We start from the raw sequence: 25,976 nt of genomic DNA, 5'->3' as shown, positions 1-25,976 counted from the left end.
TTCTACATCGACATTCCCTAGATTGTATATTTAGGCATCCCAGCCGTACAAGATGAGACAGGTTTGGGAACTGTTCAGACGTTCAATTGCAAGCAGCCAGAGTCTGTGTTCTGTATCATTACGTAGCGAAACATATCTATTTAAGTTAAGTCTAGATAGCAACTTAGAGCATACAGCTTCCTGGTCTGCAAAAATGATCCTTTCCTTAACAATATCAGACCATGCCTTTTTACTTGGGAAGCTACATTTAATTAGAAAATATTCTATTTCCGCATAGAGATTGTATTTTTTGAAAGTCTAAACATGTTATATACAGGTGACAAAGCACATCGTTTTCTGAAGTTGTCCAACGCTATTTCGTATCTAGTAATGAGTAATGAACACCTTTTTAAAAACATAGCTGTACCTGGACCGGCATAGTTTTCCAAGTAGTAACAGTGACTGTTTGTCAATAAAGGATTGGAGAGATATCTAGCCCATGTTGTCCACAGCAACAGTACCTGAGGTACATTTTGGAAGGCCCTGTATTTTTCTAATGAAATAACGTTGAATAACTTCCAGCATATCTATTCTTTGAGGGTTAATAGTCCCCAGACATTACAACCATAGAGCCCGCATGGGAGTATCACTCGTTCCCAGATCCTTTTTGCTGGGATTGGATTCATGCCTCCAATCTTTAGTCCAGTGTCATTATTAATATTGATTAACATTTTTAACTTTTCACAAGCTAATTGTGTTCGTTCTAAGGAAGACTTATCAGAGCTAATCCTGACACCTGCATATATTATAGATTGCTGAAGTGGAACACACATACTGCCCAAGTACAGTGATTGAGAGCAGGTAAATTTACGCTGCAAATCAAATATTAGAACAGCGCTTTTCGTAACATTGTACTTAAGCTGCAATTTATATGCATACTGATTTACAACATTGAGAAGATCTTGAAGGCCTGTTGGTGAGCTACTAAAGAGTGTTGTATCATCTGCCAAGAGCTGGCCTGGAGTATGTGCCCACGGCAGATTTATGGCTAACATATATATAATGTAAAGCGCCAAGCAGATATAACTCTGCCTTGACCAACTCCTTGGCGTATATGAAACAAGTTTGATTTATAGCCTGCAAAGCTGACATAGGAGTAGATGGACATATAAGAGCTACGTTGTATTCGCCATGTTTTACCCGTGATACCTAGGTCATAAAGTTTTAGAAAAAGTCCATCTAGCCATACCCTGACTGTCGAAGGCTTTTTCATTATCTAGAAATGCACAGTAATATGCTATTGCTTCTAATAGCGTGAGGGCCGCAGTATCTGCACCTGCATTCTTGCGAAAGCCAAATTGGAGAAGATGTGGGCAATTACATTTTTTAGTTCCCCAGGATTCGATTCTGTTGAGTATTAGCCTTTACAATTTTTTTACCAAAAGCAGATGTCATAGTTATTCCCCTGTAATTAGCAGGAGTTAATATTATTTTGCCTTCATGACTCACTCGTGTATGTATGAACTCGTTTTCGCCGCTTTATGTCTGAAATAATGCCGATGTGACGTTAACTTTTAACTCACTGACTCGCTAATTCTTAAAAGAGACAAGGAAGATATTGTTTATTTTGACAGAACATTAAAACACCACGTGCCCAGCGTTCTTCTTCACAATAATGTTTGCAGCAAATGTGATGGTACATTGCCCTTAACATGAACTGGTTCCGCGCTCAGTGATCTCAAATCCCTGGTTGATAGATATTCTACAGCATACCACACTATCCCAGCACAATGTTCATATCTGCCTTCCATTTTAATGAGATTGATCTTCCTTCCGGTTTGCATTTGGGGAATGTATATTCTTTGAAAGTTAAAACAGATTTGAGAAGTATATAATGACAAAAGTAATTGTACCGGACACTCATGACGAGGAGCCTTTCTTTACGGCGCGGTGGCCTCTCATGTTGTCATGCGTCTCCAAGACAACCGTCCACGTTATATCCGTGCAAATTCAGGCTGCAAACACTTCTATGTATATTGCGGTCCCATACCAAATACATGCCCATGTACCTACAGATCTGATTGGTATTTTGCTACCGGAAACATATGGAGAGAATCCATTCCTGACAGGGAAGCGATCCCCGCTACGTCAGAGCCAACGCCGGTTGCCAACACTTCAATGTTCATGTTGGTCCAGAGACTTTATCTGTTTCACGTTTCTCATTTGTTGCAAAGGTACGTTGAGGTCAAGGATGGATGCGAGGTCATGCCAAGAGATGAACCATGCAATAGATGTCCCTGGCATCATGCAAGATTTATGTTTGTGGCGGGTGCCACAGGTAGGGGAGGGTAAGCTCATCTTTTCGCGAACACCTGGTATCATCACCATTTGATGGTGATTCATAAATACACGCTCATGATCATGATAGAGTCAGGATTGTAGAATCGACACTGCTTTTGGTTGCGTCTTGTGGATATGGACAGCGTCTTGCTGCTTTTATATACATGCACCCAGGTGTCACTAAATGTGTAATTTCCAACTCATGACATCCTTACCCGTCAGCTGGAGGGGTTAACGTCTTTGGCCATGTGAACATAGCGTCCGAACCTGGTTCGAATCCCATCACGGGACTCGGAAATATTATGGCCGGTACACCTACATTGTCTGTCCGAATCGTCTAAACAGAGATTCCCCCTGGTCCTAGTTATAGATGCGTGGGCATCACCCTTTTGCGTCTAGGTTCCCAAAGCCTTCACCTTGTAAGGCCATACTTTGTACATCACCTGCTTGTTAACAGTGTTAGAATCTACACCGAAATGTAGCTCCTATTGTAACAAAGAAGTTGTTCATCCATATCTATATTTTCCTCATTTAGTACTCCAATATCTAAATGCCTGTAAAAAAGGTCGCTACTGACTGTCAACTTGCCTCAGAAACTACTCGTGTGACAAGACTCATTTACATGTGGTCGGAGCGAAAACATTATTCTCCCCCTTGTGATATGATTCCATTCACGGCAGTAAATTGTAAACAGATTGTTTTTGTATATTGTTTTTTTTTAGTATGTACACATATTAGGAACAAATATTATAACCACATACATCTCCACGTACATACCAACTCACCTATCCACCAACCAACCTCCTTGACATACATATTTCTTGCAAAATGCACATTTCTGTCTCATATAATGATGATTTAGTCTCATTGAAGCTACTTCCACCATTACCTTTGCACAACCTTTCAAAATATTGAAAGTCTCTAGAAATTATGTAGATCGCACGAAATCAGAATATGAAAATTCAATTTTAGAGACCGTCTACTCATTATCAAAGTATGTCAACGTTAACGAATCGTTGTCAACAGTGTATTTTGCGGTAAACGTGTTCTACAAGATAGAACAAGTGCTGGATTTTTTCGCATCAGCATATAACCTCATTCTGTGTCATTCTACATCTATCTGGACACAATCATTAGGGAAGCAAAGAAGGCTATTATGATGCCGACTGATCCCCAGGAAACCTCTATAACTGTACCAAGTTGTCAGGATAATACTTGTATAAAGACAATCCAAGGGTATGAAGGTCTCCTGTAAATCACTGTATAATGCATACAGAAATCTAGAGCTAATAGAGGTCGAAGGTAACTTCATGTATTGCACAGTTTAGACATGAATACAAAGTTATTTATATGAATAATGACAGATATTTTGAACCATTCACTTTTATACATGTCAAATCTAAAGTTCCATAATAATATTCAACTAAAATACAACGTACAGTTACTCCGAATGCCGTTTCCCAATTTCTTATTGACAATTGTTGTTTTGCGCAAGAGAAATGAGGCAAACATTTTTTGTGCATTTTCAGAGGCAAAGTAACATTTTCGAAAACATCCAAGGCTACCTGGTTCCGAAATGGTTTGTCATTCAGCATAATCTATGTTATCTAAAAACCAAGCAAACGGGCCACGATACATGTTCATGCAGCCATATGTAGATAAAATGAGTCACGTTATGCCTCTGTAACATATCCCAACGAAGTCCTCAGACACTTATTCTCTCCGAGTCGTTCCAACACAATGCTCCTCCTCCTTTTCGTCTTCGTGCCCCTGGTGGTGGGGGACTACCCCTTTAGAAATACCTCTCTCCCCTGGGAGGACAGAGTCGACGATCTCGTTGGGCGCCTCACCCTGGACGAGATCCAGCTACAGATGGCCCGTGGGGGCTCAGGACTAAACGGTGGCCCCGCCCCTGCTATACCCCGTCTGGGTATCAAACCCTACTCCTGGAACACCGAGTGTCTCCGTGGGGATGTGTGGGCGGGTGCTGCTACCTCCTTCCCCCAGGCACTAGGACTTGCAGCCTCATTCAGGTGAGATACCTACACAAATTCAATTTCAAGTTCAACCCTTTGCTATGATGGTACGTGGACTAATTATTTATGTTTACCAGTTTTGCAACCAGTAGGGAATCTTTTCGCGAATTTCTGATATGATCACTAATTGATGGTGATTCATAAAATATACTTCTGATATACTAGTACTGTTTGATAGGCATTGCTAAGTTGACGGATGTCAAAGTTGACACAATTTATGGATAACAACTTCTTTAATAATGTAAAGGCGACGTTTCAGTATAGATCCTTATACCGTTGTCGCTTGAAGAAGAGATTTCTTATGATAATGGAAATGGGTTTATCGCTTTTATTCGATAAACTACAGTAGACTACGGTTATAACGAACTCGAGTGGACCACTAATTTTAATTCACTACTAATTTTAATTCGTAATAACCGTAGTTCGTTATAAGCATTCATTCAGCATATGGTCGGGACTAAAAATAAGTTCGTTGTAAGCGTGTTCGTTATAAACGTAGTTAACTGTACGCAGTATGTTATTATGTATGTATTTTAACGTTATTAAAGTGTTGATTCTGAGCTTTAAAGTCTTTTATGACTGACAACATGTTCTTCAACTCTCCAACGTTCATGTGAAGCAGCACAATAACACACAACATGGATAAATACAAACTTGGACAAACAAATTGTTATTCATGTATATGATATACTATAATAACTTAATAAACACAAACTAATTTATTATTGAAAATCTGGAATTTTTGGAACGTTATATACACTAAAGTCTTTTTAATGAACTCATACACCGAGTTAGAATTGGTCCCCAATTGGTCGTCAGAAGTGACTTAATGGATCAGATGGATTTGCTTGATTTCGTTTTATCGTTCTCCGATTGCAGGGTTCATAACATCAATCGCTGGATTGTCTGGTCAAACTCGAATATGATCATTCTGCCGTCATATAGTTGTACTAGTGCTGAACAAACTGAAGTAAGAAATGCTGAACTATTGCAACATCGTCTCGCCCATATGCAAATCACTCACCAACTGATGTTTTCATTTCCAATAGTTAAATGTAAAACACTTTATTAGCTAAACATTTAAGTGAATTTATTGACATCCAAGCAAAATGTTAAATGATTCGCCCTTCCTGCAGCACAGATCTGATATTCCGGGTAGCCCAGGCCACGGGTGAGGAGGTGAGGGCCAAGTATAACTATTTCACAGCGCATGGGATATACGGCACTTACAAGGGTATCAGCTGTTTCAGCCCAGTCATCAACATCGTGAGAGACCCCAGGTGGGGCAGGAATCAGGTGAGAGACCCCAGAGGTGACCGGAATTAGGTCTGCCTTCGGCTGGATCATGTTGGATTATGCTGCTTTGCCCTCTTCAGCCTTGTCGTTATCTTATAGATCTATTTCGATGTCGTCTTTATGATACGTGTTCAGTTACAGATCCTTTACAAACGTTCTTTGAAACATCTTACCTAAACAATGACAGCAAAGGCTAATAGCACCATTCATATATGCTTGCATAATTGAATAGAATCCAGTCTTTGGAACATAATAGCCATCTGCCATCTGTCAAGCATATCTGGGACGTCTACAGAAACTAGGCAGGTGATCAACAGGTGTCTGCTTCTCATGTCTTGTATAAAGTATTAATATGCTGTGTTACTATTAACTCGAGGAGCTTGTCCCCGAAACGTGATAGCTGTTACAACTAGTTTCATCTTGACATCTTGATATTGATTTGAAACCAAGTCCCAGTAACATTATTTCCATTTGACGTAACACAACATAAACTTGGCAGGAACAATATAAGGATAAGTATAATTTACTAATGAAATTGGTTAGTTTGGTACAAAATAAGGTTTTGTTAATGTTTTCTGATTTATGACCCAGAAATGAAATCAAGTCTTTGAAAGGCACATAAGGAAGAGGATTTATGGATGTCAACTTCTTTTTTATGAGGAAAACAATGTTTCGGGTGGTGAAGGAGTAAGTATATACTCCGAAACGTTGTGTCCCTCCTTATAAAGAAGATGACATGCATAAATTATCTTCCTCAAAGACGAAATGTCTGTCAATTATGCGAAATGATCATGATCAGGAAGGGTCTGTTGCTTTGGTTGGAATATGTTATTCAATAGAGACCTCTATGACAGATTTACATACTCCTTGATCAAGAACATGTGTAATATCACACATAGCGGTGAACTTTAAGCTAAAATAAAGAAACGAAAAAGCAGACCACAGTGACCTACTAGTTTAATGACAACTGTTTAGTTTGATACACATTTGTAATTTATCTTATTAAACCACTGCATACATTGACATATTAAAATAACTGCAGAAAATAGCAAGGTTTAAAAACGGTACGTTTACATTGACCTTATCCTTATCACGTTATCTGTATAATCTATAACCCTAATCTAAGGCGAACAGTACCGTGCCCTGAGTTACGATGTCACCAAACCGTCTTCAAGGGTATGGACATGACTTTGACCTACTACCACACAAATAAGAAGGAACAACCCACGTTATGTACGTTAAACAGTTGAGGGAATATCCTGACACTAAAAACAACAAAACCATTATTTGTCGCTTCTGTTCATACAGTCCCTATCGCTCATTTTGTACAGGAAACATATGGAGAGGATCCACACCTGTCAGGTGTCTTTGCTGCCAATTTCGTGAAGGGTCTCCAGGGAAGTGATCCCCGCTACGTCAGAGCCAACGCCGGCTGCAAGCACTTCAATGTCCATGGCGGCCCCGATAATATACCGTCGTCACGCTTCTCGTTTGATGCAGAGGTCAGAAATATAAGGTCACGTCACGTCACATAACTTCACAGTGACAACAAAATCCATGCATCTAAAAGTGTCTCTTCTTCATTCCTTTTCATTAATTGTCATTGACATTTCGTGTTCCGTAACATGGAAGAAATCTGGCATATTCCCAAACTGATTGTTTTCGGACAAATATTATTCGGATATCTCAACTTTTGTTGTGATGTAACTCAGAGATGACGAATACATATTACTACCAACAGTTGCACAGCTAGTGTAATGTCCGTGAATGCAATATAGGATTCTATTTGTGGCCATTCCTTTCTTGGTAAATCATAACGACATTTCCATAATCATATGAAGCCTATGTCAAAAGCAAAGTCCGTTGTTCAATATAGAGATCGACATCAACGTTAAATCTAATTCAGTTTATCATTTGTCAGCTTATTTTTAATGTTTAGGAAGTAGAACCTGAAATTTACATGTACATGTATATGGCACCACTAAAATTGACTAATTGAATTCTGTCATTGTACATTGGGGGCGGTGGGGTAACCTCTTCGTAGACCTTGTTTGTTCGATTCCCTACCATGTGTGAAGCCTATTTCTGATGTCCACCGCCGCCATATGGCTAAAAGTGACTTTAAACCTCACTCACTCACTCACTCACTCACTCACCCCCCCACCCACCCACTCACTCACTCACTCACTCACTCACTCACTCACTCACTCACTCACTCTGACTTGTTCTTACAGGTGTCTGAAAGAGACTGGCGCACTACATTTCTCCCAGCATTCCGCACCTGTGTTAAGGCCGGGACCTACAGTCTCATGTGCAGTTACAATAAGTGGGTAGTCAAAATGAAAGCTTCTTCTAAAAACGAAACATTACTCCTCAATCATCCGTTCTACCAGAATTGCCGAGTTCTACATTCTACAACGAGAGTCTATTTCTATTTCCATAAATTTGCGTCCTGCGGTCCGTTCCACAAAGCTGGAAGACAAACTGTGTGTTGCTGTCGGTAAAAGAGATATGATTTCGTAAGAATCCAATCTAATATGTATCCCGTATTTTTCAAGAATCAACGGAGTTCCAGCATGCGCCAACAAGAAGCTTCTGACGGATATTCTGAGAACCGAATGGGGTTTCAAAGGTTACATAGTCAGTGACCAATCTGCCATTGAGAACATCATCACTCTACACCACTACCTCAACAACAGCGTCGACACCGTCGCAGCGTGTGTGAAGGCTGGATGCAACCTCGAGTTGTCACTAAACTTAACTCAGCCCGTTTTCATGTCAGTTGGTACGTATATAGTGTCCACGGTTTAAAGTTTACCATCGAAAAACGCGTTCATTGTTCATCTGATTGCCGCACGATCCCATCTGGACGTCATTTGCCGTGAGCACCTGACAAACATCATAAAGTTCATAGTTAACAGAGTAAAAAATAATAATAACAATACATATCTGCAAAATGCACATGAATGCTTGTTTGCTTGAGTATATACAGTATACAGACTCCGAGCCGACCGGTCCTTGTTTTAGCCCCTAAGGCCGAACGGGTAGGGTAACATCAAGAACCATCTTTTAACGTCTTTTCTTATGACGCCACCAGGTATAGAAACTATCAGAATCAATGTAGGGCTCTGAAATGCACCATGTAAGCGACAGTACCGAGCAGTGTTGTCTGCTTTCTTGCAGTTGATGCTGTGAAACAAGGCAAGCTGACTGAAGACGTGGTCAGGACCAGAGTTAAGGAGCTTTTCAATGTCAGAATGAGGCTTGGAGAGTTCGACCCACCGGAAATGAATCAATACACAAAACTGAACGTTTCAATAGTTCAGGGTGAAGCTCACAGGAACCTGTCTGTTGAGGCAGCATTGAAGACATTTGTATTGCTGAAAAACCAAGAAAATGTACTTCCCTTGAAGCCATCGAGCTACAAGCATGTGGCGGTAGGTGTGTGCTATTAAACAAAATAACATAGATTTGTTTTGACAGGGCTGGGTGTAATAAGTGTCATTTACCTGTAATAGTTGAATGCGGTGTTAAGTAAAAATAAAAACACACAATGAAAGTGGATTCTTGTCCAACAGGTTGTCGGACCAATGGCCAACAATTCTAATGCACTGTTTGGAGACTACACCGCTGACATGAACCCCAGATACACCACCAACCCTCTACAAGGCGTACAGTCTATCTGGTCTACAGTGAGGTATGGAGCAGGCTGCACAGACACCAAATGCACTGAGTATAACTCCCAGGAAGTCCAGACAGCAGCAAAAGCCAGTGATCTACTTTTTGTGTGTCTTGGGACAGGTGAGGCCCTTAATCTTAATTGAGCAACATTTTTCTTTTTATGATGTATTTAGTGAAGACATATATACTGTGTTTATTTGCAAATAATAAATCAATATCTCATTATATATATAAAAAAACAGACTCCCTAAAGCTCTTTATGATTTTCATAAGTTATGCATCGAAAATTTCATATTAATTTTTGCTTGCTTGCCGGTTGGGTGGGCACCTTGATTTTTCAGTCACCCATTCTTGTGATTTTCACCGCAGTTTTGCGCCCGATGGTGTCTGTATCGGCGGACTTTTTAGAATTTGTGCAGAGCCTAATTGTTGATGAGAACCAAACGTTTCTTTCAGGTACGGAGATAGAGTCTGAAGGCAACGACAGGGCCAATCTGGACCTCCCTGGACAACAGCTGCAGCTGCTGCAGGAAGCTGTCACCGCCGGCCAGGGTAGGTGGGAGTTTGACAACACATTTAATAACATTGAACCACTGCGGGTATGTTCGGAAATTCATAATACAAATGGCCATTTCTCTGTCATCTGTTAAGACAGTGTTGCAACCTACTACAACCAAAACAATTAAAACTACGGCAACACCAACCAAATTGGATAGTATTGTCGACACGACAAGTGATCAGTTCGTCTTTCCTTCCAGTATCGGGTGCGAAGGTCATTCTTCTTCTCTTCAATGCTGGACCACTCAACATCACATGGGCTGTTAAGAGTCCAAAGGTTCACGCCATCATGGAACTATTTTTGCCAGCACAAGCAACAGGCGAGGCATTGCGACGGGTGATTTTAGCCGAAGGACCCAACTCAGTTCCAGCTGCCAGACTTCCGGTCACGTGGCCAAGGTATATGGACACAGTAAGTATAAATATTGTAGTTATTAGATCACATCCTTTAGTAAACCTTTGCAAGGTCATACGATTCTCTCTCAATAGTTGTTTGATCAAGGTTACATCACGGTGGACATGTGAAAGGTCAAGGTCACTGTGAATGTCATTCGTATGTTTCTCATTTTGATGACTTTCGTATTTTGTTCACATTATCAGCATTTAAGTGTTCCTTAGTCCTCAGTATTTCTTCAGAAACATTTGAATGTCAGTGCCGACAGAACATTTTCGTACCGTGACACTTTTGTTTCATACCTAGTTTGCCGCATGCGCCGTGAATAATGTTGATGTTCTTCCTTAATACATATATTTATCAGGTGGAGATAGTTCCTGAAAAGGCACTGAGGGTAATGAAAGTGAGTCAGTTGTCAGTTCATGTCAGTTGTCAACTTGGTATAAATAATATATAAAAAACATGGCAGATATAAGGCCAGTATGTTAACTGAGGAAGAGATCTGCTCAAGCCATGTATCAGTACTGTCAACATTTGACTTGACTCTAAGACCTGATGACATGTCCATTTCCCTTTTGTGCTGGATTTCAAAGCTCCAACGTGGTGAAACACAGTAACATATCTATCTACTGGGGTTCAGGTCAATTTGTCAATAATGGAAACAAATGCCATCTGAAATTTGGGGGCTAAGATATATGGGCAAGAAGTAGGCATCCCCATGGACACCAACTGCCCTCCCCTTCTTGCGGATCTGTTTCTTTATACATATGAATCAGAATCTCTGCTCGGATTGGCAAAGTCAAAACTAAGGTAATCAGGACAAGACCGCTTCATCACTTTCCCTTCAGGTCGAGCAATATTCCAGCAGCTCCAGCCCTTGGTGTCAACTTTTCAGATACAATCGAGCATGCTCTTTCTACCATGTTTTCAAAGATTGTAATAAACTCTTGCTCAGAAATGCAGTTCCCTATCTTTACTTGTAGCATGTGTATTTTAATGTGTTTGTGATGGGTACCATCGGTGACGCAGGATATACACACCTGCGCATGACATTGTCGGAATCGTACAATTTTTTTGGACATTTCATTTGGGTGTTGTCGCTTTTATTTGTTTAAAGAAATACCCGCAAATTGTATCGTGTACATTCCTTGTTTATCTCACTGCTCAGGGCGTGGTAAATCATGAATCTCGGCTAACCATCATCGAAACTGTCTGGTAGGCATGAGTGAGTGAGTTTGGTGTAACGCCGCTTCAAACACTAGTTCAGGTACTTCCCGCCGTGTTAGCTTTTCTGAGAGGAAAGCCAAGAATGATGCGGGTATTAGCTGTTAACTTCATTGGTGACGACCATGAGCAAGGGTATGGCGCTGACATAATCATAAACACTATCAGGACGAAGCTGCCTTTAGATAACACAATCTGGCATATCCTGGAAATAATCATAAACACTATCAAGACGAATCTGCCTTTAGATAACACGATCTGGCATATCCTGGAAATAATCATAAACACTATCATGACGAATCTGCCTTTAGATAACACGATCTGGCACATCCTGGTAATAATCATAAACATTGTCAGGACGAATCTGCCTTTAGATAACACGATCTGGCATATCCTGGTAATAATTATAAACAATATCAGGACGAATCTGCCTTTAGATAACACGATCTGGCACCTCCTGGTAATAATCACAAACATTATCCGGGCGAATCTGCCTGTAGATAACACGATCTGGCATATCCTGGTAATAATCACAAACATAATCAGGACGAATCTGCCTTTAGATAACACGATCTGGCATATCCTGGTAATAATCACAAACATTATCAGGACGAATCTGCCTTTCGATAACACGATCTGGCATATCCTGGTAATAATCATAAAAATTATCAGGACGAATCTGCCTTTAGATAACACGATCTGGCATATCCTGGTAATAATTATAAACAATATCAGGACGAATCTGCCTTTAGATAACACGATCTGACACATCCTGGTCATGAACATGTTCATCTGTGGATTCTTAAATAAATAGTACCCGGACCACATCAAATGTAACAGATTGATGTGAAAGTACGATTAATTACCTATATTATTTCACAAGGTGCCTGACATGACAAATTACTCAATGGTCGGACGCACATACCGGTACGCCAAGTATCCAGTTCTCTTCCCCTTCGGCTACGGCCTGTCCTACACCAGCTTCTTCTACAACATTTTGGAGTATCCCACTCAGGTGACCGCCGGGGACGACCTGACTGGTTCTGTCTCACTTATCAATCGAGGATCTTTTGATGCTGATGAGGTATGTATCGCCGAAAGTGCTTTGTAATTGTTTCAGAATACAAAACATTACCGACTTTCCACCTTCCTGAAATATCAACAGCAGTATCTTGAAGGAAAACATTCTTCATCTGATGAAATGTCTTCTTCATATGGATATACCAGCACAGCAATGCCACTACCAGATTTACTCACTTCTTTGCCCACCATTTAATTTGCGTTAAATATCTTTGAAACAGCTCGAGAGTATCATTTGTTGTTAAAGGGCGCACTCAAAATATGCCAACTATATGACGGCGGTCTGTAAACATTCGCGTTTGGACCAGACAATCCAGTGAGTGATATGTTGAGCGTCGATCTACGCATTTGCGATACGATGACATGCATCAACCAAGTCTGAAAGCCTGACCACTCGATTCCGTTAGTCGCCTCTCACAACAAGCTAAAGATCAATTCTAACCCAGATCTCTACAGGTCTTTGAGAGTAAAAGAAAAGAGATATGTGTCAGTGGGATACCTATATTTTGACCATTGTTTATTAACAATAATATAGAAGTCAGGGTCTGTCGGAAAGGAATTGTTAAATATAAATATAAAATAGATGTGAACCATGCCTGTCGCGAGTATCAAAACAATACTTCTATTATTTAAAACGCACAACGTTGCTCTCTTTCAGGTCATCCAGGTGTATATATCCTGGTCGAACGCCACGGTGACGGTTCCACAGCTTCAGCTGGTGTCCTTCAACAGGATGTTTGCAACACGGGGCGCCCAGACGTCATGGGAATTCACCATCTCGGCTGAGTCCATGGCAGTGTGGACTGAACAAAATGGATGGGTTGTTGAACCAGGTAAGTCGATCGTGCTAGTTCCAAACCACACGATGAATGATTGTGACTTTGTGCGAGTGTACGACCGATGCACTGTGAGTGGCATGTGATCAAGACCAGAAAACCCAATGGTTGATGTCATAAACAGGTATCGAAGAGAGAACACAGCCTATGTGCAAATATATTATTTCCGTCTATTATTAACTCAGCTATATCATAGCGCCCAGTAGATCTTAGATCTGACAAAGCAATTGTGGATAGCACAACCTAGGTGTACAATCAGTTCACACATTGTAAACATCCTTTCCTCTTTTATATCCGTTGTTATATCTGGCTCCAAAGAGGAACTTTTATATATCGACTGTAATATTTCTATGCTATCGAGGCTTCTAATATCGTGAGTCTATGCATAAATAACGAGAGCGTGTTCAGTCTACATGTTTACTGTATAGCAATGGCGGTACAAGGACCCGTATCGATATCCCTACGCCGGTGATATGACTAGTAGGGTAGTGGTGAGTCTTGCAATATAGTCCATATATCACATCCCCCTTCTTTTGACAAGGTACTTACGACGTGTGGATATCAGTAGTATATGATGGACAACATGGAATTGATTACATTATGATTGATGAGAAAGTTGACGGATGGTCTCACTGTGCATAAGATAAATGCACTTCCAACTAATTGCACTTTTAAGGTTCTTTGGTATTCTTGAGCAGTTCATGGCACAGCAGGTTGAGGTAGATCACTTTGTACATAACATGACATAACATAACATAACTGTTGGCTGAGCTATTCTAGTCAGCTACCCTATTTGGCACACTAGGCGTAACTAGTCTGCTTTTATATTTCACATTTATATTTAGAGTCACTCATTCAAGTGCTTTGGTCGTCGCACTTCTCTTCCGGCTCTTGTTCGACATACAACTGTCTCTGAGCTGGGATCACAATGGCCCTGCGATGTTGTGGTGGTTGGGCGCTTCTCGAACTTGTCTAGCTGTCTGTTGGTTGATGGTTTGTTGTCCTTAGGGTTGAAGGAGACCCGCCGCTGGTTTTGGTGGGGCGAGTTAGATTGGTTTCCCTGTCTCAGTGGTTCGAGTGGGGCAGCGCTGGTGTTTCTCTTTTCCTCAGTGATCTCCCTGAGATCACGTCGATTGCGACGTAGGATGGAGCCTTCTGTGGTTTCCACTATGTACGACCTTGGCTCTGGTGATTTTCCTACTATAGTGGCATTCTTCCACCTTCCAGATTGTTGGTCTCTGACACTGATAGGCTGGTTAGGGATAAGTGGCGGAAGCTCCTCACCTGCCCTGTTGTCAAAGTGTTCCTTTTGCTGAAGTTGTCGTTCTTCTAGATGGCGTCTAACGTCTTCCCGCGTAGTGTTGTGGTTTTTGACCCTCATTGGTAAGTTCGACTTCATTTTCCGGGTGTTTAGGAGTTCAGCTGGTGATGGAAGGTTATGATCGATTGGGGTTGCACGTAATATGAGCATAGCCATGTTGGGGTCGATGTTGGAGAGCTTGGCTTTTTGCAGTGTTCGTTTGGTTGTTTGGATTTGCCGCTCTATGAAGCCGTTCGACTGGGGGTAGTGTGGGCTGGATGTTATATGGGTAAATCCCCAGGCTTTGGCAAATTCTTGAAATCGTTCAGCTGAGAAATGTGGCCCATTGTCGCTAATGAATTTCTCTGGTATGCCTTGTTCTGCAAATATGGCTTTCAGTGTTGAGATGGTACCTCTGCTGCCTCCGGACATCTTCCTGATTATGGGAAATTTAGAATAGTAGTCACTTACTATGATGTATTCTTCTCCCTCCATGTAAAATAGATCAGTTCCCAGCACTTGCCACGGCCGTGTGGGAAGTTCATGTTGGAGCAGGGGTTCTGCAGGTTGGCATTTCTGGAACTCTTGGCACACATGGCAGCTTTTTACCATGTTTTCAATGTCGGTCCCGATGCCGCACCAAAAGACACATGTCTTCGCTCTGGGTTTGGTCTTCTCTATCCCCTGATGTGCTTCATGTAGTTTTCCTAGTATCTCTTGCTTCATACTTGTTGGGATGATGACACAATCCCCCTTCAGTAGTAATCCATTCTCAATGGATAGTTCGTCCCTGTATGCCCAGTAGGGCCTGATGGGGGCTGGTAGTTGCTTTGGTCTTTCAGGCCAGCCTTCCAAGATGATCTCTTTAAGAGCTTGTAGTGCAGCGTCCTTACTGGTCTTTTCTTTTAGGGACTTATCTTTTTGTCGGAGAACTGTGTCAGGTCTACACGGATGTCCAAGTCAATTGTCTTGCTGGTCTTGCCAGGTGATCGGGAGAGGGCATCTGCCACCTCCATCATACTTCCCGGTCTGTATTTGATGGTCACGTCGTAAGGCTGTACCCGTAGTAGCATTCTTTGAAGTCGTTGGGGCGCTGCTGACAGGTTTTTGAGGTGGATCATCTCCAATGGTTTGTGGTCTGTTTCCACGACGAACTGTTTCCCGTATAGGTATGTATGGAAGCGTTCACACCCGAATACAACAGCGAGCATCTCCCTCTCTATGTTTGCGTACCTTTGCTCTGTCTCGCTTAGAGATTTTGAGGCGAATGCTATCGGCTTTTCATTTTGCAGCAGGACAGCTCCGAGACCTTTCATTGAAGCGTCCACTCTGAGAGTGGAGTCCATTGTGGGGTTGAAGTAAGTCAGCGTTACTTCCTTGCAGATGGTCTCTTTGATCTTGTTGAACGACGATTGGTGGGATTCTGACCACTTGTATTCAACGTCCTTCTTGATCAGTTCCCTGAGTGGTGCCGTTATCTGGGAAAGGTGGGGAATAAATGGTCCCATGTATGTTGCGCTGCCTAAGAATTCTTGGAGCTGTTTGGCGTCGCTTGGGTATCCTATTTCCCTGATGGCCTTTACCTTGTCTGGGTCGGCGTGGACACCTTTTGCATCGAATACAAGTCCAAAAAATTTGATCTGGTCGGTCTTGATTTCGCATTTCCCAGGGTTGAATACCAGGCCGCTTTGTTGGGCGACCTCCATGAGGTTGACCAAGTTGTTGTCATGCTCCTTTTCATTTTTGCCGAATACTGCGATGTCGTCTGCTATGCCGACTGTGCCAGGGCACTTTTCTAGGATCATGTCCATACTCTTTTGGAACACATCTTGGCTCAGATTCAATCCGAAGGGGAGTCTTAGGAATCTGTAGCGGCCAAATGGGCTGTTAAAGGTCGTCAGCATGCTGGATTCCTCGTCGAGTTTGACAGACCAATAGCCGTGCCTTGCGTCCAGTTTGGAGAATACTGTCGCTCCTGAGAATTTGTGGGTTATCTCCTCAAGAGTAGGGGTTTTATAATGGGGCCTCTTAATGGCTGTGTTTAAGTCTTTCGGGTCCAGGCATACCCTGAGCTTGCCGCTAGCTTTCCTGCTGTATGCCAGGCTTGACACCCAGTCAGTTGGTTCCGTAACTTTGGCGATGACCTTGATTTTTTCCATCTCGTCGAGTTCGGCTTTTATCTCGTCTTTGAGGTGGATAGGGCATCTTCTTGGCGCATGTATCATTGGCGGTACTGAGGGGTCGACTGTAATATGACACTCTTTCTTGAATTGGCCAATGCCTTGAAATCTGTCTGGGTAGCTTCTTATTAGGTCTTCTTTCCCGTCAACCTTCTGCTTTGAAGGTGTCTTTTATTTCGCAATTGAGGGTTACGACTCTCAGCTGCCTACACGTCGGGAGTCCAAGGATGGCCAGTCCTTCTTCGCCTGAGATGAAGAAGTCTGCTTGAGATGTGTGGCCGTTGAAGGTGCAGGGTAAGGATATTTTACCATACTGGGCTATCCGTGTGCCGTTGTAGGCTCTCAGTATGGTGCTGCTCTGCTTAGTTGAGTTGGCATAGGGCTTCCCATTGCTGTCCAGTGTATTTGGGTACATACGTTGGTATATGCGTAGGGGTAGGAGGTTGCCTTGGGCTCCTGTGTCGACTTTGGCTTTGAGGGTGGCTGGTTGCTGTGGTCTGTCTTCTAGACTGATATTGAGGGTCACGAAAACCTCGTCTCTAGTGTCTCTGTCGTTGAGTATAGCATCAATTGAAAGTGACTCGAATGTTAGTGTTTCGAAAGCTGTTTCGAAATCCAGGTCATCATTGCCTGTCATGCTATTCACTGAACGTTGTCCTTGTCGTGACCTACTTCTTCCTCTGTGTGGCCTTCTAGTGTGAGGCTGACCACGGCCTCTACCTCGACTGTTGCCTCTTGCTCTACCCCTGTATGGTGTGTGCTGTGCGGCGTTCCTTCTACACATCACTTTCCAGTGGTTTCTTATGCCACAGTTTTCACATTCACTGCCATAAGCTGGACAGCGATTCGGTGGGTGTTGTCGTCCACAGTATTTGCATGGCTGCTCTTTCCTTACTTGGTGAATATTGGTCTTCGTTGTCTGTACCCCTTGCAGTTGGGCCATGTTGTTGATGGATGCCTCATGCACTCTAGCTATATCCATGGCTTGATCCAATGACATCTGTTCATCTTTGCCTAATAATTCCTTCTGCAACTCCGGAATCCTTGTCCCAATGATTAATTGTTCAATTAATCTCTCTTTTAATTCGGCTTCCCCGAAACGACATTTAAAGGCCTGTAGTTTGCATCTAGTCATATAGTTGTCGACTGATTCCAATGTGTCTTGCCTGTTTCTTTGTAAGTAGAATCTTTGCACTCTGAAGTTACTTCTTGGCTCCAAGTGGACTTCAAATTTCTTGAAAATTACTTTCGGGTCCTTCGCTTCCTCTTCAGTTAGTGTCCATGAGTTGAAGGCCTTGAGTCCGTCGTCTCCGGTGAACAGAAGAATGTGGTCGACCTGTTTGTCATTCTTGATGTTTTTCACCGAGAAGTATAGTTCACATCGTTGTTTGAAAAGCCTAAAGTCGTTTGCTATTTCGTCACTTGACCAGTTGAGCTTGGGAAGGGCCACCGAATCCATGTTTCTGTTTAGATACCGCTAGCCTTGCTTACAGGTGGGTATAGATGCTTGCCGCTATGTAGCGGATGTTTACATTATGGGCGCCGCCATCTTGGATCGCACGTGGTGTGTGATAAGGTTACGGTGTCCCTCTATCTTCCCATATATATATATCGTTTGGCTGAGCTGATTGGCGATGCAGATTCGTATTTTGAATAGAATGAACGGTTGATTTGATGACGACACTTTCCTAAGCCGAAGCACAGAGTGACGAAATCTTTAGATTGTCCCGTTTTCTACATCAGACTGAATAGTTCGCACTCACGGTTTGCCGTTTGATATTTTGCACTCGAAGCTTGAATTCGCCGTTTCTTGACATGTTTCGTCTCCCATTTAGGCGTAGATCGTTTCGCTAGCTGCCACCATGTAATATTTCTATGCTATCGAGGCTTCTAATATCGTGAGTCTATGCATAAATAACGAGAGCGTGTTCAGTCTACATGTTTACTGTATAGCAATGGCGGTACAAGGACCCGTATCGATATCCCTACGCCGGTGATATGACTAGTGGGGTAGTGGTGAGTCTTGCAATATAGTCCATATATCACATCGACGGCAATCATCAGATTGTTTGTTTCAGATGTATTAGGTACTGTTGACTTCTGATGATATTAAGAGGGAAATGGGCAAGAACGGAATAAGCTGCGTCAGCTTGTTTGACCAATATTGACAATAAGAAGGAACATTGTATTTCGTATACTTCTTTTGGCATAATCGTTGATTTAAAACCATTACTAAAACAATTTCCTCAACAGTAGTTTGTGCGTTTCTGATTGACACGTGCACATTGAATGATCAATAAGGGAAAATATTCAGTATTCAAAAATAAGCCGGGCGTAATAGTATAGACTAAATCAATTCAATGTTTCCTTTCAGGCATCATTTCAATATGGGTAGGGGGTCAGCAGCCTAACACCAGCCCCGCTGTGGAGTCCAATGTCATTGCTGGCCAGTTCACGGTTACAGGGAAAAAAGTACTGGGTCGATATTGATGAAAAGCCTTCAAGTACCGTCGGACACAGGATTTTTTGGCTATCTTCTAAATATGGATAAATATAAAACAGCTTATATGTGACCAATAAAACTAATATTGACCTGTGAGCGAAGGAACACCATGTGGAACTGCAGTTAATGAACCAAATGGTAAAATGTGTTAAATCGGTAATCAGTATTGTTAAGTCTATTTTTGGAAACATTTTGCTTACATGGTTTACGTCAGAGGCGACTGTAGAGATCTGGGTTAGAATTGATCTTCAGCAACCCATGCTTGTTGTACGAGGCGACTAACGGGATTGAGTGGTCAGGCACGCTAACTTGGTTGATGCGTGCCATCGTATCCCAATTGCGTATATCAATGTTCATGATGCAAATCACTGGATTGTCTGGTCCAGACGCGATTATTTACAACCCGAAGTCATATAGCTGGATTATTGCTGAGTGCGGCGTTAAACAGCAAACAAACAAACAAACTAATTGATGTCAGGGCTGCATGTTGTCTTGGTACAATAACACCAGCAGCATCCTTACTGTGTTCTTTTGCAGTTTGTTTCCTTTATTTCATTTTATGTTTCTCAGACATTACAGATTTACAAGAGCCCCTGTTGGTAACGAAAATTGCCCAAAATGTTTTTTTGTTAATCGGCTAGCGTAAAGCCTCGCCCTCGTACTGAGCTCCCTACTTCAATCAAAATTGTATGTAGTAAAAACAGTAAATAGCACGAATGATCATTTATGTAATTTATTTATGAATTAAAGTCACCCAATTTCGCTTTTGGTACGATTTTAGTGGCACTGAAACAGTATCTTTGTAACGCATAAGGTCTTCTTGAGTCCTTTGAACAGTCGTATAACAATAAAAAAAATATCTGTTGAGGGCGTATGTGTCGTCAATCTCGATTTATATATTTTGCTTGTCAAATATGTGTAGACATGATGTTCATTGAATGTACCAAAAAAATAAGACTATGCGCGTCGAGGTGCCAAACCAAGAATCTGAATCACAGTGTAATCAACAAAGGATTCTGGCACGCCTAAGGGACGCAACTCTGAGCAGGATCTTGTGCTGTATTAGACGATCTACACACAATCTAGCCCTCAACTTACATTATATAATCAAAGAATTACGAATACATAAAGATTAATGTAATTCAGTTTAAGCGGCCCTTATAGGGGTGAATCTACCTGGTCTACTGCCATGAACGTCGCGATCGGGTGAGACCACATTACGACCATACACAATTCACCGTGCATAATACATTATTTCTCGTAGTTAGATCTTTGTATATATTTAGCAACATACGTCCATTTCGATACATCTGTAAGCTTGTCAAAATCGCCATATGTTCCCGTGGTTTAGTCAGGGGAACATTGACTTGCTAAAATAGCAGTGAAAACTATACGCATGGATCACTGAAAATCAGTGATGACACCAGGTTGAGTGGTACATCAGTGAAACCAAGTCCTTCAACTCGAAGTCTGTCACGATAGAATTGAAAGATGGAGAAAATGCTCCGATTTGTAGAAAGAATTTCCACTTTGAGGTTTTCCTGGTGAAGATAATTACCTCAAGTCGTTCACCAGTTTGGAAACTGATGACACACTAAAGGGTGGTATATGTGCTGTTGGCGACGGTAGGCGCCTGGACCCGGATGTCACCAGGGTCAAGTCGGACATCTGAAATACTGAAAGCAACAACATATACCCATGTGTATCAACGAGGCAGATCTTTCTGTGTCAACAACAGAGATATATCTATAAAGATACCGGTAGACAACAGGTATCCTACTTTATATGCAATTGGAATCACTGTTTTCGTATCGTATCGATTCGTATCCCTTTACTTCAACAGATTGATGTGCATTTCAACATCCAATGCCACCATATTACAGCAACACATACCTCTGTATATCAACATAAGACCTGCATCACTTCGGGCTTTCCTCCCACATTAAGCTGACACGCCGCGATATGACTGGAATTATGTTAAAAGCGGCGTTAAACCCAAGTCACTCACTCACTCACTGTATATCAACACATACCTCTGTATATCAACACATACCCTTGTATAAAACTCCTTCACTCAAATGTGCTTGTTGACAAGTTACAAAAAGAACCCGAAGGCGACAACATAACGTACAACTTTATGAATAACAACTTCTGGTTTATTGCTCATAGCGACGTTTGGATGTAGATTCTTACACCGGAAACAAGCTGGAGACGACCAAATGATGCACACGCACACACACATGCACAAACACACACACACACGTGATATTTAACACGACACAGAATAACATTGATAACAACGGTAATAGATAGCAGACCAATGTTTGGCAAAAGAAAGAAGTATATACAAAGGAATACGAATAACAAACATCACACAGGTAATGCTGCCAGATGAGAAGGATTAAAAAGTTGTGAGAAGCTGATTGGATAGTCGTTACAAATGCTTACGCTTGATAGGCTCTTCGTAGGCACACGAGATGTAATATCCTTGGTCACAGTTTTGTGACGGCGGATTTCTACAAAATAATTGCTTTTGGCAGTTTTCTTTTAGTAAAGTCAAGACGTTTGGTCGAGAGGATACAAAATGTTGCCGTGTTTATTTCAGGTGAACCACTGACTTGCCTTTGCATGTGTTTGTGACTGGTGCCACCAGTGATGCAGATACGCACAACCTTTCGCGAACATCTGGTATCATCACTATTTCATAGTGCTTCATAAACACTTGGTCATGATATACTCGGAATTGTATAACCGAGTGTTCTTTCGGTGGAGATTTCTTATGAACATGGAAAGGGTTTTGTTGCTCTTATTTATTGAAGGCAATATGGTACTCGATGCAGTTATGGCGTTATAAGAAACATACACTGTTCAAACGCGCCTACATATCTTTTCACACAGAACTAGGTGAGGTAAAATGGGGTTTAACGTCGCGTTAAATATTACTGGAGTTATATATCAACGTGCATGCACGCGAGTGTAAGTGGCTACTTGTACTTGTCCGAACTAATGCTGAGTATTTTTATGCTAGTCCTCAGCCACAGAATACTCACTCCGAGTCGATCATTCATTGTTTTATCCCCTTACTGCTGAGCGCCAGTACAAACAGCCATACACGCAGAAGTTGTAAAGAGATGGCCCTTGTTGTTACTAGGCCTCACGCTCGGCGTTTCGGGGAAAAGTGAGTGAGTGAGTATGGTTTTACGCCGCTTTTACCAATATTCCAGCAATATCACGGCGGGGAACACCAGAAATGGGCTTCACACATTGTACCCGGGTCTTCGGCGTGAACAAATTACAAGCAACAAACACTAACTCTAAATCTACACTTTTCAAGATTCGGATCGAGATCGAAATTCTAAGCGCCGACTGTCTTCTTCGACGTCCGCGCGCAAAATTATCCATGCAAAGCAACATAAAGATCTCTAATCCATTCACTCCTCCAAGTTCAAGGACATAGCTCGCCCGCCACCAGTCACTGACCCCGACTTTACTATTTTTATTTCCTAACTTTACTCACCCTCATTTATAATTTTTTGGTCCTGACCTTTAATAAATTATTCCCAATTATTACTTATCTAAACCCGGCTTTCCGATCCCCGACTGCCACATAGCTAGCCTACGGCTTGAGCGGTCGTAAAATCCCTAAATCTGCTGCTGCTCATGCTGTCAGTCGGGTCCTATATGATCAAACTATTCAGTTTAACGAATGCTGTTGTTACTGCTGCTGTTGGTGTTCAGAACTGATGAAGTGATTTTATATAATACAGACGAACACACCACGGTACTGGGCGGTCCGACATCCTGCCGGCTATGGGTAGTTTATGAGTGGACCACCTTGTGCTACAACACTCAGGTTGCGAGCGGTGGGTGTGTATCATTGTACGCTGAATGTGGGACTGGCTGCTCAGACGTAAACCTGTAAACATATATTCATTACTGTGCAGTGATCGTTCACATGTAGGGGCGGTGGGGTAGCCTAATGGTTAAAGCGTTCGCTCGACATAGCGAAAAACCGGGTTTGATTCACCACATGCATATGGATGCAATGTGTGAAACTCATTTTCTGGTGTCGCCCGCCGTGATATTGCTGGAAGATTCCTAAAAGCAGCATAAAACCATAATCACTCACCCACTAATATGCTGGTTATCACAACGTCTCACAACTTTATCCATCTGCATGGACCTCAGCAGGATTTTCATGACCCATTCAGTTGTTAGCGATGAATGACAAATTTAGCCAAGCATTAAAATAACACATAGTCTACGAATAAAAACGAGGCAGAAATAAATATACTTTGAATGACGTGGTCTGGGGGACAATCATTTTACACTACTTCGAGGATACAGCCACTTACAGTCTCAGTTACGAAATATATTCCACCATTTATATAAAATCCTTTATCATATAATGGGTAGGTTTCTCGGCAGGATAAAGCCGATATCCTTTGGGGTCATATGCGGATAGAGATGCAAATATCAAAGGTCAAGTAGGGACTACTTTCACTGTTTATAAACAAACATGGCGTCGCCCTCGTCATTCGGCGATCGAGTCAGAATTAACCATCGGGAATCTGGATAAACTACAGGGATAATTGCTATCATTATCAAAAGAACAGTCGAATATACTGAAAATCAGTGTCTAACTGTGACGCAGCTTAGGCATTTTATAAGGTTTGGCAACTTTGGAGATGTCAATTTCGAAACAATTTTGCGAGGGCACGAGGCCTAGCCAAGCGGGATCAGTAGCCATATCTGTGCCTGTAGATCTCTGCGGATTGAAACCGTCTCCACAAATTAAAATAGTTGGATTTGGCCGAAATATGTTTGAATTGTTACCTTGTTTCGTTTTGTCGCTGTGTGTACATCTGACTACACTTCTTAACGTTATGACAGGACAGACCGACTGTCAACAACGTCTGACCGTGGCCGTGACGTCTCATAGACTAGGGTTAGAGTAGCTTCCCTTTGACAAAGGGCAGTTACTCTAGCGGACAGACTGATCGATTGCCGCGAAAGGCAATTAAAAACAAAACGACATCTTCTTAATATGACCGCTTCAAATCTGGACTGGCAACCCAGGTAGGTGTAACCGGTATTTGGCTTTACTGCATGTGATTTATTTACCTACTTATTCTCACTTATTCTGCAATAGATCTCCGATATAACATCTAATTACAGGTTTATAGTCACTGTAGGGTATAAGAAGTGGTGTCACAGATTTTGCCTTAGCAGCAGCAGCCAAAGTGTTGCCAACGATCCCAACATGGCCAGTCGCAAGATTATTTTGTAATTCAATTATGTCACGTAAAACTGGATGTTGACACGATGTATATTTTATTGCTTGAAGATTGGACTGCGAGTCTGAAAAAAAAAAATTCCTTATGTTCAGACTGTTTATTTATATATTTCCTAGAGCAGTTGAACTGGCGTTTGACACAAAACTGTGATGAAGGATATTACATCTCGTGTGCCTACGAAGAGCCTATCAAGCATAGGCATTTGTAACGAGTATCCAATCAGCTTCTCACAACTTTTTAATCTTTCTAATCTGGCTTCATTACCTGCGTGATGTTTGTTATTCGTTTACGTTTGTATATACTTCTGGCTTCAGCCAAACATTGGTCTGCTCTCTCTCTCTCTCTCTCTCTCTCTCTCTCTCTCTCTCTCTCTCTCTCTCTCTCTCTCTCTCTCTCTCTCTCGCTGATATACAGGGGTATATGTTGTTGCTTTCAGTATTTCAGATGTCCGACTTGGCCCCTGTTGACATCCGGGTCCAGGCGCCTACCGTCGCCAACAGCACATACAACACCCTCCAGTGTGTCATTAGTTTCCAAACTGGTGAACGACTTGAGGTAATTCTTTTCACACAAAAACCTCAAAGTGGAAATTCTTTCTACAAATCGGAGCATTTTCTCCATCTTTAAATTCTACCGTGACAGATTTCAGCACTGATTTTCAGTGATCCATGCGTAGAGTTTTCACTGCTATTTTAGCAAGTCAATGTTCCCCTGACTAAACCACGGGAACATCTGGCGATTTTGACAAGCTTACAGATGTATCGAAATGGACGTATGTTGCTAAATATAAACAAAGATCTAACGACGAGAAATAATGGTTCATGCACGGTGAATTGTGTATGTAATGTGGTCTAACCCGATCGCGACGTTAATGGCAGTAGACCAGGTAGAACTGAATTATATTAATCTTTATGTATTCGTAATTCTTTGATTATATAATGTAAGCTGAGGGCTAGACTGTGTGTAGTTCGTCTAAAGCAGCGCAAGATGATTCTCAGAGTTGCGTCCCTTAGGCGTGCCAGAATCCTTTGTTGATTACACTGTGATTAAGATTCTTGGTTTGCCAGAACCATATATGTCCACGTGGATTTCACCAACGTGATAAAAGTCGAAGATGTGCATTCGATGTTCAAGGTCTAAGATGCGCATAGTGTTATTGTTTTTTTGTACATTCAATGATCATCATGTCTCCAACGTATTTGACAAGCAAAATATATAAATAGAGATTGACGAGACACACGCTTTTAGAAGATATTTTATTGTTACACGACT

General features: G+C 41.8%; 1 protein-coding gene across 1 annotated transcript; it reads left to right on the top strand.

The window, feature by feature from the left end:
- Positions 1 to 4,059: 4,059 nt before the first annotated feature.
- On the top strand, positions 4,060 to 19,858 carry LOC139474109 (uncharacterized). The gene is made up of 12 exons (XM_071256978.1): positions 4,060 to 4,352; positions 5,492 to 5,651; positions 6,983 to 7,153; positions 7,886 to 7,977; positions 8,210 to 8,436; positions 8,835 to 9,088; positions 9,230 to 9,452; positions 9,789 to 9,884; positions 10,091 to 10,302; positions 12,392 to 12,592; positions 13,247 to 13,421; positions 19,279 to 19,858. Exons 1-12 carry the CDS (start codon positions 4,060 to 4,062, stop codon positions 19,392 to 19,394), a joined length of 2,220 nt encoding a protein of 739 aa, XP_071113079.1. The 3' UTR covers positions 19,395 to 19,858.
- The last annotated feature ends 6,118 nt before the right edge of the window (positions 19,859 to 25,976 follow it).

This window comes from Haliotis cracherodii, unplaced genomic scaffold (genome assembly GCF_022045235.1).
Source record: "Haliotis cracherodii isolate W230 unplaced genomic scaffold, xgHalCrac1.p SCAF_3, whole genome shotgun sequence".
NCBI classification, from domain to species: domain Eukaryota; kingdom Metazoa; phylum Mollusca; class Gastropoda; order Lepetellida; family Haliotidae; genus Haliotis; species Haliotis cracherodii.
Note: the sequence above shows the minus strand (reverse complement) of the source record. Positions and strands in the feature narration are given on the sequence as shown.